The sequence below is a fragment of the Rhinolophus hipposideros genome (assembly GCF_964194185.1).
Source record: "Rhinolophus hipposideros genome assembly, chromosome: 2".
Taxonomy (NCBI): Eukaryota; Metazoa; Chordata; class Mammalia; order Chiroptera; family Rhinolophidae; genus Rhinolophus; species Rhinolophus hipposideros.
This window is the reverse complement of record NC_138048.1, coordinates 104969780-104983694: the sequence shown is the minus strand read 5'-3', so window position 1 is coordinate 104983694 and position 13915 is coordinate 104969780. Positions and strand designations below refer to the sequence as shown.

At 42.7% G+C, this 13915-nt stretch overlaps 1 protein-coding gene across 5 annotated transcripts in view; it reads left to right on the top strand.

Annotated features, from left to right (window-relative positions):
• The window catches only part of ERG (ETS transcription factor ERG), a gene marked incomplete at its 5' end in the record, with an annotated part of 256726 nt that extends 243134 nt beyond the window's left edge, over window positions 1–13592 (top strand). For all 5 annotated transcript variants that reach the window (XM_081029840.1, XM_081029842.1, XM_081029841.1 and 2 more), the window contains 4 exons: window positions 1553–1621; window positions 2222–2278; window positions 2831–2878; window positions 11687–13592. In XM_081029840.1, coding sequence (XP_080885966.1) covers window positions 1553–1621; window positions 2222–2278; window positions 2831–2878; window positions 11687–12207 — 695 coding nt within the window. In that variant the 3' untranslated portion in view covers window positions 12208–13592. The remainder of the gene's footprint in view (window positions 1–1552; window positions 1622–2221; window positions 2279–2830; window positions 2879–11686) is intronic.
• Between the last annotated feature and the right edge of the window lie 323 nt (window positions 13593–13915).

Here is a 13915-nt window from a genome sequence, read left to right as displayed (position 1 = left end):
TCGCAGAAACTTAAGTTGAAATTTCATTGTAAATTGATGGTGGCCACTGATTGAATTCCCACATGCACCCCGAACACCAACAAAGAGAGACTGAGGACCTGGGTGGGAAAGACTGACAGCCCCAAAATGCCAACTGACAGGGAGTGGTGAGCAATAGCAGAGCTTAAAAAGAAAAATTATCTAACGCAACCAAAGCTCTGCAGGGTAGGGTTTCACCGACCACACTCATCGTGGTGCTTGTAGCCAAACAGACCAAATAAATTACGGCAGTTCTGTGTTGAATTTCACGTTGTCTTTCATTGCTATTCTCTTTGGGATATGAAAATAAGAAGAGACACATCTTTTGCAGCGTAGTCCAACTTTTTGAAGACTGACCCACCAATTTGCCAATTTTAAATAAGGTTAAATGATCTGTTTAAAGAGAAGCTTAAAATGGCTTATATTGCCCTGCTCTCCAAGTGTGATTTTGTAGCCATCTCCAGGTGTCTGGCAGCAGAATACCTGTTGAAGTATCTGTCTGTGGCTTCAGTTGGCCCAGAATGACACATGTCATTGAACAGTGACTTGAACATTCAATCCAAGAAGACATAGTTTTGAAATGGTTCCATAATAAGACTGCAGGTAGACCTAGCTGTGTGTATGCCCAGTTCAAGCATGCATGAAATATTTCTGGAATATCTTTCTGAAAGAAACTTAAAATGAGTTAGAGGCTTCATAATCATTAATAGAACTCGCACTAAGGATGAAGAAGTAGTTATTAAATTTGCATATGCAAAGTGTATAGTAAAGATTTATGGGACAAGTGATAGCACATTATAAATAAAAAGAAATTATTGGCATCTACTTAAGCTCTTATGGTCATTGCTAGCATGTTGTGGAGGCGTCACTGTTTCAGTCTTGCAATTTATTTCATGCAATTTATTTTAGAGAAATGCTAAATTCATTTAGAGGAGAAGACATAGTAGACATTTGCATAGGAAAAGTAGACAGTTTAAGACTGATTTAACATAAATGGATGAGATTTTAAAGGGAAAGCAAGGAGGGGTTGGGCAGCTGACAAATAAGAGGACGAAAAGGCAGTGCTTGTTTCCAAGGAAGAAAAAGAAAAAGGACCATGAATGTCCTTTGGTGGGTGGAGGGGCAGACCTCAAGCAAGAATTGGTTGATTCCTCAAAGTTGTGGGCTCTGTGTTGATGTTCATGAGGATAATAAAGGGATGGATATAGGTCAGTCCCAGTTGGATATAGGACAAATTAGATTGTAAGAAACTTTCAGTATGGTCATGACTTACGCTTATAGGAAATTAGAAGAGTCAGCAAGCTCTGGGAGAATCTGTCAGTGAGAGTTTTCAGGTTAATGGGGAAACTGTTAGAGCAATAAAATATACAAAATTGTAATTTGTAAATAAAACCCAAGTCTAGTGGAATACGAGTTGAAATTTTATTTGGGTTACTGGATATATATTCTAATAAAGACAAAAATCTAAAACGTAAAATGTCTATTATAAAAATTGCATTATTGATTTTTTTAGTCACTTTATTTGTCTTTACAGATTTACCTTATGAACCACCCAGGAGATCAGCCTGGACGGGTCACGGCCACCCCACCCCCCAGTCGAAAGGTACAGTGTTGGCTCCCCCTGCCTTGAATCTGCATGTCACAAGACAGTGGATAACTGTTGATGGAGTAAATGATAATTTCTGTAGCTAATCTATGCTTGTTCAACATGTAAAGTATTTGTCCCGTTGGTGACAAAGCACAGCTGATCATGAAATGCAATGATTCTTTATTGGGTCATACCCACTACCATAACAAAAAGAAATGACTGACGTAATATATTTCAACATGCACAAGTGCATGTCTCATGGAATATTTGAGTACAGATTAGATGCTGGGTGATTTCCTAACCTTGGCCATCTTTATAAGGATCGCTTGCTTTATTTTATTTTCCTGGTAGTGTCCCCTTATTCATTTTAGACTGTGATTCCTTTTCATCTGTTTGGTAAGCCATCGCAAATTCTCTCTCCCTCTTCTTTTTTTTTTTGGTTTTGGAGAAAGGGGGGTACAAATACATTTTAAAAATAATTTTAAATGTTCTTGTTTTTGCTGCAATGTTGACGTTTGGTTAAGACTACGTTGCTAGCCAAGATGAAACATCGCATCACAGACTAGTGGCCAAATATGTTTTAGCTCATTGTCTCTTTTACCTTTGGATTTTTAGCTTCTCAACCATCTCCTTCCACAGTGCCCAAAACTGAAGACCAGCGTCCTCAGTTAGGTATGTTTCGGGGAACTCCTCCGTGGCCATTAGAGAAGAAATGGGTTTAGCAGCATATTTCTAAAATGTGTTATTTTCTAAATGAAATGAATGTTGCTTTGTCTTCTTTATGGTGGCTTCATATATAAAATGGGGACCAAATTATCAGCCTACCCAATTAGGATGACTTGAAATTTTGTTACAACATTTCCAAAATCTATACAATAAATATGGAAAGTGCACTGAGCATCACAGCCAACATGGCGCAGGGGCCCCCTGGGAACTTGACACACATTTGTCCTACTTATGTCCTGGCATGGAGAGAGCACTGGGCTGGGTGTCGGGAATCCCAGGCCGCATCTGAGCTCGGCCACCAACGAGGAGGCCTTTAGCAAGAAACTTCTTGGAGATCTCATGTGACATCTAATACAGAAAGTGGAGCTAGTGACTTTGGTGTGGGGGATATTTTCATCTCTGACACCTGGAAACACAAGTGGGCCAGCATGACACAGGTACAGCATATGCCGAGTCAGGACTGTATCTTTGTGAGTTGACTCTTTTCGTTTTCTCTAGATCCTTATCAGATTCTTGGACCGACGAGTAGCCGCCTTGCAAACCCAGGTGAGACACTGCTGCTGATTCTGCTCTTGCAGAGCTACCTTTTTGTCAGTGGCTATTTTGAAAGATAAATGTGCATTGATGAGAAATCCCTTCAGTGGAACATATTTCAGCTTTAAGTGTCACTGGATAATTTGCCTAAGTGGAAAAAAAAAGGGGGTCGGGTTATAAATTAAGATTTTAGCTTTAGCAGAAAGCATTCTTGCCTAATCCCAGGTGTATGAGTGTCCTAGGGTTGCTATAACAAAGTACCACAGACAGGGCTTAGACAACAGACACCTATTATCTCTGGAGGATGGAAGTCCAAAATCAAGGTGTCAAGGGCTGGCAGGATTGGTTCCTTCTGAGGGCCGTGAAGGAAGGATCTGTCCCAAATCTCTTTCCTTGGCTTGTAGATGGTCATCTTCTGCCTGTGTCTCTTTACCTTGTCATCCCTCTGTATGTGTCTCTGTGTCCAAATTCACCTTTTTATAATGATGTTAGTCATGTTGGATTATGACCCACTCTAATAACCTCACTGTAACTTGATTACTTCTATAAAGATCCTATTTCCAAATAAGGTCACATTCTGAGGTCCTGGGGGATAGGATTCCAACAGGTGAATTTGGGGGTGGTGGGGACACAATCCAACCCATTTTACAAACAGATAAAATAATATTTTAAAAAGGAGAACATGTATTAAAACCATAAGATTTTAAATTTAGGATTATCTTCAATGAATGGTCTGTTTTCTCAACTTAGACACTAGAAGAGAGTGTCAGTCCTTAATTGGCCCACTTGTAACCTGTACCTTGCTGAGCTTTGTCACCTGACATCATATTTCAGTGACAACCAAATGGTTTTATTTGTTTGTATTCAGATCAGCTTCAGAAATCCATAGTACATGCTGCATATTCTCAACAGCAAATTCAAATGCCAAGATGTCACAGACATCTTCCAAGTACAAGCTGGAATGTATATTTCCCAAATGTTGAGGCCAAAATAGGGTTGGAAACAGAAAAATTCAGATTCAACCAGCATACATCCCCACAGGGGATCTGTACTTTGAGAACATGAAATGTTATTATTGAGCGTCCACCCTCTTGGACATTATATTTTAGTTAATGTTAACAAATTCAGCAAATATTCTTTAAGCATGTGAGCAGTTAGAAGGGCCTGTTTTGTTTGCTGCTCTACCACAAGGCCTAGACCAGATGCTCAGAAATTATTTGTTGGATAAATAGATGCAAGGAATACCGAGATACCATCCTTGACCTTCAAGGACCTTATAGTCTGGTGGAGGAATGGACCCAGGTAATTACAATGATGTCCAAACCATGGAGCCTGAGGCTGTGTCCTCTTATGAGACCACCTGGGTCTATGGTTCCTTCTCATGCTTGTGGTCAGCTTTCCATTTGCAACAGCCCCCATAATCATTCAAATAAAAATGATGACTGTGTTTTAAGATGGTGGTTATCAGTCATGCTTCAGGAAGACTGCTCTGGCAGCAGTGTTCAGAGTAGATTAGAAAGAGGAAAAGGATGGAATCTAAAATGCTGGGAAAGTTAACATAATGTGAGATAACATTCCAATCACTCCCAACCCCATATAATGCCTGAGCAAGCACTTATGTTGGTGGCCCTGAATAGGAATCCGACGTCCAGAGAAATCAGGTAACTTTTCCTGAGTCACACAGCCAAAAACAAGGGAGGCCAGATTTGAACCCTGACTCTCTGTCTGCAAAGTCTGTTTTCATTTTATTCCCCTAAGTTGTATCTGAGTAAGCACGGGGGGAGAGGGGGGTCTTGGAGAAAGGGGCCCAAGAGAAAAGAAAGGAAGGATTGCCACTCAGTTTAACACCTGTTTAGGCGCACAGGATGGGTCCGAAATCAGGGTTGAAGGGGAGGACAGTGTCAAGTGTGCCAAACAAGACCAAAGTAGCTTTTTCACTCACACAAGTCGGCCAAATGAACTATGTTATGCATGTTGTCACAGCTCAAAGGTGTGGCTTGGTTGCACAGTGGGGCCAAAGAGAGTGGCTGGCCCCTAAGTGGTCCACCAAGTTTCACGGTGGCGCACTGTGCCCAACAGCTGGGGATGCCTACAAAGGTAGAGGAACCTGGGGCAGAGCCTGGAGGAGATTGCAAACCATTACGGGCCTGGGAAAATGTCTTGGTATCTAACAGTGACTCTGGCGCTGTGAGTGAAAGACTGCCCCTCTCAATGGGCCCGGGGAAAGTGGCAGCATCACCTTCTGACCTGAAGATAAAGATTTGTTTTACTTGGTTTGTAATGAATGAGGCCTTCCCTCTATCTGTCTTTCAGCCGGGTCACTTGTATTCACGTGACCTCTTCCCCGATACCAGCTCGTGTGTTACCTTTCTATTAATGAGAGTGCTTCCTCCTGTTTGAGTCTTTATTCTGTTCTCTGATAAATAAGTCCTTCATCACTTAAAACTATTGCCTTTGCTCTTCACACAGTGCAAATTCTTTTTAATCATTTGAAATGGGAAGATGACATCAGACAGTGTAAATACACAGGTGATATCAGCATCTCAACATCTCTCCATCCCAAATATTCATTGGGTGTGCACTTTAGCCCACATTTCTCCTGCTGAGACAAGTGTGTCCCTGCATTATCTTGTCCTGGATCAGATACAAGCAACACAGCTCCTTTATTCCCACCAGAATGGCCGAGCACTTCACGTGGCTTCTCGAAAGAACTGAAATTGCCTTTTCATGAAAGACCTTTCTCTGAGTACGTTCAGTGCCTCCCTTGATGATACCTGGATAGCCTTTCGTGGTGGGCATAGAAATGCATCCTGTTTCATGAAAAACCAGAGACCAGTTTTAGGGATGTTTTGCTGTTTGTTAGAAGGTAGGAGAGTCCAGTCTTCCACTGGGAACCTACAAAGCTCCAGGCCCAGGGACTCCAGGGGACTCTGGTGGTGTGTGCAGAAACCAGGCCTGAAACCAGTGGTTTGTGCAGTGATTCAGGATCAAAGCCTGGAGCAGGGTTCCAGCCCTTGCTGACCTTGGGCAAGATAAGTCACCCTACCTCTCCGGGCTCTCGTCTCTACACTGAGCGATCACGTGATCCTTGGGGGCAGTGGTAGGCATTAAATAAACACATGTGAAATGTTCAGAGCAGTGCCTGGCTCACAGTAAGTTTTCAGTGATTGTCTCCCAGCTCTGGGCAAGGGGCGTACCTTTCTTTAAGGTAGGGTTTTCAGCCCAAAGTTCAACCTCACAGTGACCCTGCAAGACAGTTCTCTCACCATCACCCCCATTTTGCAGATGACACCACGGCACAGAGAGCTGGGTGAGCTGCCCAGGGTCCCAGAAGTGGCAGTGCTGACGCCAAAGTGATGCTTGTAACCACCATACACCCTGCCCCTCCTACGAGTCCTGTCTGAGCCCAGGCACAGCCTGATGGAGGGTGGAGGCTGTGCACCTGGGTTTTTCTGCAGCACCCCCAGCAATGACACCACCATGCAGCTTGCTGGGTCCCTCTGCTCTTTAGGGCTCTGTCCCTCCATCAGCTGGCAGCTGCAGTGTCCTGCCCCAGGGCACTCCCCCTGTTTGACCCTCTGCTGCTGAGTCACTCCCAGCTCTGCTTTTCTCTGTTGTTTATAAACCAATCAGATGTTTTGCCCTTTTTTGCTCAGTCTGTACCTCTTTGCTACCATGTTTCTCTTCTTTTAATCATATGAGGAGACCACTTTCCTCTTCTGGGCCTCTCCCCACTCCCTCCATCCCACTGGGCTCGCCAGTAGGTGGGCAGCCTGCACCTTTCCTCCACCACTGCCCAGTCCTATCCTGGACAACACTAGCACAAAACTAGCTACTCCTGACTGGTGTTGCAAGGATGTTGTTGAGATCGAGTGGAAAAATAGGTGTGAAGGGGTTTACCCAAGAAAGGTGATGCGTGGGGTGGAGATGGCCATGCTGGTGGGGTGGAGGTGACGGGGATTCCGTCTGTATGAGCTGCTCCTTTTACTTGTTAGCTTAGCCTGTGAGTGACCCAAGTCACTCTTGGGCTTCCTAAACCTTAGGTATCTTTGTCTTGGAACCTCTATCCTAAAGTGCACCTTTATTGCACAGTAAACGTTATTGCTTTGACAGTAAAATGAGATTTTACTAGATTGCTTTTGAATTTCTGGGGCCATGAGTAATTCATTTAATTTACCATTGACCGTGACTTCTCAGCAAACATGGTCCATCTTTGAGAATTATTGTGCAGTGAGAAAATCTGCTCTGTGCTGTGGATGCAGTAGATTTTCTGATGAATATGAGATTTAACAATTAATGACCTGGACGTAATGTTACTTTTTTTTACAGCACACTTAAAAATAGATTTATTAAAGCAGATCCAAAGATGTCTTATTTGTCAAAAAAAAAAAATACTGGAAAAACTTTGTAAGTCTATTTTGTTTTTGTTTTTGCTTTTTAAATTTTTTTTAAAAATTTTTTATTTTTCAGTTGCAGTTGACATACAATATTATCTTTTGTTTCAGTCATACGATATAGTGTTTAGACATTTATATAACTTATGAAGTGATCACCTCGATAAATCCAGCACTCACCTACAGAGTTATTACAATATTACTGACTATATTCCCTGTCCTATACTTTCATCCCCATGACGATTTTGTAACGACCAATTTGTACTTCTTAATCCCTTCCCCTTTTTCACCCATTCCCCCAGCTTCCCTCCCATCTGGCAACCATCAGTTTGTTTCTGTTTTGTTTGTTCGTTTATTTTGTTTTTTACATTCTACATCCTACATATAAGTGAAATCATATGGTATTTGTCTTTCTCTGTCTGATATATTTCACTTAGCATAATGCCCTCTAGGTCCATCTATGTTGTCACCAATGGTGTGATTTCATTCTTTTTTATGGCTGAGTAATATTCCACGGTGTGTGTGTGTGTGTGTGTGTGTGTGTGTGTGTGTGTGTGTGTGTCACATCTTCTTTATCCAATTGTCTATAGATAGACACTTGAGTCTTGTTTTCTTATCCATTCAGCCACTCTGTCTTTTGAGTGGAGCACTTAATTCATTTACATTTGAAGTAATTATTGATAGGTATGTAGTTATTGTCATTTTGTTATTTGTATTTTTTTCTTCTCCTCCTCCCTCCCTTCTTCCTCCTCCCCCTTTTCCCTCTTTCTACCTCCCTCTCTTCCTCCATCATCCCTTTAGCATTTCTTGTAATACTGATTTGATGCCGATGAACTCCTTTAGCTTTTTCTTGTCTGGGAAGCTCTTTTATCTTTCCTTCTATTCTAAATGATAGCTTTGCTGGGTAGAGCAATCTTGGTTATAGGCCCTTCTTTCCATCGATTTGAATATTTCCTGCCTTCGTGCCTGTAAGTTTCTGTAGAGAAATCAGCTGACAATCTTATGAGCTCCCTTGTAGGTAACTAACTGCTTTTCTCTTGCTGGTTTTAAGATTCTCTCTTTGTCTTTAACCTTTGGCATTTTAATTATGGTGTGTCTTGGTGTGGGCCTCTTTGGGCTTATCTTGTTTGGGACTCTCTGCACTTCCTGGACTTCTATGTCTATTTCCTTTGCCAGGTTAGGGAAGTTTTCTGTCATTATTTCTTCAAACAGGTTCTCAATCCCTTGATCTCTCTTTTCTCCTTCTGGTATCTCTATGATGTGAATGTTGGTACCCTTGATGTTGCCCCAGAGGTTTCTTAAACTATCCTCATTTTTTGGATTCTTTTTTCTTTTTGCTGTTCTGACTGGGTATTTTCTGCTACCTTGTTTTCCAAATCACTGATTCGATCCTCTGCTTCATCTAATCTATTGTTGATTCCCTCTAATGTTTTCTTTATTTCAGTTATTGTATTCTTCACTTCTGACTGGTTCCTTTTTGTTTTCTGTCTCCATTTTTATGTTTCCCATATCTTTGTTAAAGTCCTCACTGAGTTCCTCTGCTCTTCCCAAAAGTTCATTGAACATTTGTATAAAGCAGAGTTTGGAACTCTGCATCTGGTAGATTGCTTGTCTCTACTTTGTTTAGTTCTTTTTCTGGAGTTTGCTCTGTTTTTTAATTTTGGACAAGTTTCTTTGTCTCCCTATTTTGGCTGCCTCCCTGTGTTTGCTTCTATATATTAGTTTGGGCTGCTATGTCTTCTGGTCTCAGTAGAGTGGCCTTATGTAGTATGTGTCCTGTGAGGCTCAGTGGTGCAGTCTCCCTGGTCACTTGAGCCAGGTTCTCCAGAAGTGTCCCTTGTGTGGATTGGGTGTGCCTTCCTGTTGAAGTTGAGCCTTGATTGCAGTTTGCATGTCAGTGGGAGGGATTGAGCCTCAGATTGATTGGTTGTGAGAATTGGCCATGACTACACTGGAGGAGCTGTTGTGCAGGGGCTGACCCCACTGACAGAATGTTACATTCATAAGCATTCATTGAGTTTGCATTTTCAGTTTTGTTCTCTGCTTTGGAGGCTGATCAATTTTGTTTACAGATCCTTTATGCCCATAGACTCTGGAAATGTTCAGAGCCTCAGCCCCCGTGTCTTAAAGGCTAATGGGTAAAATGGTCTAGTGAGAAATGCACATCCATTCTATGAGCTCTGAGTTTCCAGCCGTGGATACAGATCCCTGACTTTTTAGTTCTTCAGAATCAGGAGAGAGATGAGGCCACTTTTATCCTCTCATTCTCTGTGAAGACACATTTATAAAGGAAGTGACTGAGGGACAAATTCCTAAGAGGCAATGCCAAGGTTTGAATAAATGCTAAGTATTATTTTAGGTGCTTAGGAAAGTCTGTGTACTTTTACAAAATCTGTGGAATTGCTCTCTCTATAGGTGGAGGCTGACAGTGAATATTTACTTTCAAACAATTCTGTGTATTTATCTTGAAGCATATGTTAGACCAATAAATCAAACATCCATGTTTTTCCCTATCCCCAGGTCATATATGGAATTTTTTCAAGTATTAATCCTTTGGTTACAACATATAGACTAAAACCATATGGTTTCCTCATACCATTCTTTGTATTTTTTTATATGCATATTAATGAAAAGTTGGGGGCAACAAAACTTGATTGAGAACAGTTTGAATACGTGGTTCCGAAAAGCAGAGGCTTCTCTTGTGATGAACTACAAGCTGTTAATACATTTCAAATGTGTTGCTAGACAGACAATGATACTTTTCCAGAACACATTTAGAATAGGCTGACCTTTCTCACGATGCTATTGTATGGATGAATTCACAAACATATCCATTTCCACGGAGCCAACATGGAAATGAGGATTTATGAGGTAGACATTTTGTATAGGCAGCTAGCGGGAAGGATTTAGTGAAAACCAAATTTATAATTGATTTTTAGATTACATCCATTCCCTGCATAGTTGCTACTTAAAGTTACCATAATCACTTTATCACATCTATTGATTCTTACTGATAGTGTAATAAAAGGTAATCTTTTTGGTAATAAGCCAGAGGCAGTGCTGTAATTGGAGTTTAGGAGGAAAGACCACCTGCCTGTTATCCATTTTCAAAGCATCTAATAACTGTTGGACACGTCGTAGCTTCTTGTACCCAATGTTACTGTCCATATTCACATGCTTCACTCCTTTAGGGAGTATAAGTCATAGATAAGTATTGTAACGTAGTGGCTAGAATGATGTGCCTGGATTTGTCTGGGAATTTAATAAAGCGTGAAAGCTGCATGGACGTGCCTCCAGCGGGATGAGGAAACTTCTGACGGTGCCCAGGCAGTTCAGTGAAATCTCCTGGACTGGGCTGGAGCCTCTTGCCCTCCCCAGCGGGTCTTGCAGTCGCTCATCGTTACACTTTCTTTTGGAAACTCTTCTGAACACAGTTGGCATTGCAATGCAGGGGCAACTCATGGATTTCCCTCAGGAGGCATTTGCCTAAATACTGGAAATGGGTGATCTGGTTTTGAAAAAGAGCCAACTGTTTTTTTCTAAACTTCCTCATTTTGAGTGGGTTAATTCTGTTCTAGGAAAAGTTTTGACAGTGGCTTTCTGAGTGCCAGTAAAATGTTATGTTAGAAATAACAGTGTTTACTTCCATTCTCTATTTTTTTCCATAAACTTTTTAGAAGTTCATTTCCTAAATCTGACTTTTATTATTTTACTTGACCTAGCCAACATAAATGATATTAAGTCATTATTGCCATCAACATAATGGCACATTCCACCTCACAAAATGGGAAAAATAAGCCTGTCCACCACCCGCAAACACCAACTTGACCTGGCTGTCCTTTTAAGGAAGTCAGAACTGGACGGAAGCAACTTGAACTTTGCACTGTAGGAATTCTGTGCATTTTGTAAAGGACTGGGGTCTGTAGACCAGCCCAATAGTCACAAAAGACCATCGCCTTAGGTCATGGTTCCTTGATGCAGAGTTTGGGATAAGGAGACTTGTGCACGTGATTAATTAAGGGTATGTTCTCGGGGGAGAAAGAGTGAGGAAGCAGGACAAGGCAGGGGAAAGCTAAGGAAGCTGGGGCCTCAGCTTCTGGAGCGTGAAAGCATCACGAGTTGAGACCTCCTTGAGGCAAGGGTGCTGGTCTCTGGTACCCTTCGTCGGTCCATCTGGCTAAGGACTACCAGGGGTGGGTGAGGCAGCTCCTTTGGGCCAAGGGGCAGTTCTCTGGAGAACGGGTGGGGATGGGGGCTGTGGAACGAGAGCAGCCAACACCCCCAGCAGCTGAGGAACCAGTGCACAGGCCTGGGAAAGGGGATCTGGGTGCATCACCAGCAGCACCCACTTCTGTCACTGAAGGAAGGACATCTTAATTCAGAACCTGTTCTCACTGGCCTTGTATGTCCTTTTTCTCCGCATTAGGGAGTGGACAGATCCAGCTTTGGCAATTTCTCCTGGAGCTCCTGTCGGACAGCTCTAATTCCAACTGCATCACCTGGGAAGGCACCAATGGGGAATTCAAGATGACGGACCCTGATGAGGTTGCCCGGCGTTGGGGGGAACGGAAAAGCAAACCCAACATGAACTACGATAAACTCAGCCGTGCCCTCCGTTACTACTATGACAAAAACATCATGACCAAAGTCCACGGGAAGCGCTATGCCTACAAGTTTGACTTCCACGGCATCGCCCAGGCCCTGCAGCCCCACCCTCCAGAATCATCTCTCTACAAGTACCCCTCGGACCTCCCTTACATGGGCTCCTATCACACCCACCCACAGAAGATGAACTTTGTGGCTCCCCATCCCCCTGCCCTGCCTGTGACATCATCCAGTTTTTTTGCTGCCCCAAACCCATACTGGAATTCACCCACTGGAGGAATCTACCCTAACACTAGGCTCCCGGCCAGCCATATGCCCTCTCATCTGGGCACCTACTACTAAAGACCGGGCAAGGCCTTTCCCAACAACATGCAGTCACCAATAAATTGCCACAAACTGTTGGAGAACAGCAGTCAAAAGTGCCTCCAGAGGAACGAGAACTGGGGCTGGGGAAGGAAGCCAGGGAAGAGATCCAAAGACTCTTAGCGGGAGGGAATTACTAAAGTATTACTACAGAAATAAAAGAGGATGCTAAAAATGTAACGTATGTGGACATATAATCTGTGGACCAACCTTGTCAAAGACATTGTAAGTAGAAGCATGAAGTCATAAGGACAAAGTGCCAAAGAAAGTGGTCTTAAGACGTGTGTAGACACTTTAGAGTAGGGTTTGGGATTCTGCTGATGCCAACTGGGATTAAACTAAAGCAATACAGACAACACAGTCTTGACCTAACATACTGTTTATAATGTCATTTTAAGGAAAACTACCTGTATTGAAAAATAGAAACATATCAAAAAAAAAAAAGGAAGAAGAAAAAAGAGACTATGCAACAGACGTTGACATAGAACTCATCGGCGCTTGCTGTTTGGGGTGAAATCAGATTCATTCCATTTGGTGGAGAGCTGTCGGCTCTCTCAAACTGCAAAGACGCCCCGACGCCCCAAAGTTTCCAATCCCTTTACAGTATTACAGGAGGGGACGGTAGGACTCAGAACGTGTATGGACGGTGAGCGTGTGGTTGTGGATCGAAGGCTGGAGGACGTGCAAAAGGAGGCGACAAGGACCAGGGAAGAAGCTTCTCAGGCAGCAAAGGCTGAATTAGGACAGAACTGGGACTCTGGAGAACGTGTCACGGAGACTTGAGGGGCATGACGGTCAGTGTTATACCAAAGCCAGTGTTATGAGGAAAGGACACAGCGGAATGGAGGAAGGGCACGTGGTGGAATTCAGACACAAAAACATGCATCTCTTTTGTTGTTTGTTTGTTTGTTTTTCAAAAGAAAATGTTAACTGGAATTGTCTGATATTTAAAAGAAACATTCAGGACTTCATCATTTTGTGGGGGGCTCTGTTCTCCACAGGGTCAGGTAAGAGACAGCCTTCCTGGCTGTCACCATCCGACGTCACCTAGGCATTTGGGTTAGGCGGGCTCCAGTGTTCCTTTCGAGTCGCGAACGCTGTGCGTTTGTCAGAGTGAAGTATACAAGTCAATGTTTTTTTTCCCCCCTTTTTTTATATAATAATTATATAACTTATGCATTTATACACTACGAGTTGATCTCGGCCAGCCAAAGATACACGACAAAAGAGACAATCAATGATATAATGTGGCCTTGAATTTTAACTCTGTATGCTTAATGTTTACAATATGAAGTTATTAGTTCTTAGAATGCAGAATGTATGTAATAAAATAAGCTTGGCCTAGCATGGCAAATCAGATTTACACAGGAGTCTGCATTCGTACTTTTTCAGTGACGAAAGTTGCCTAATAGAAACTTGCGCTGCATGTTGTGGGATTTGTGTTATAATTTGATTTTGTCCAGGAACGCGGGTGAGAGCCAAGCAAGGAGGATGTTTGGCACCCAAACAGCATTGACTCCTACAGCTCCTTCTTGCCCACTCTGTCTTATTCCGCAGGTTTCACAGTGGGGCCCCCAGATTTATGCCCAGGGTGAGGTTGTCATTGAGACACTCCAGATCAGCACCTGGTCACACGTCACCTTCACTTCCTGCACCTGGTCACAAAACATGGTGAATGGTGAACAAG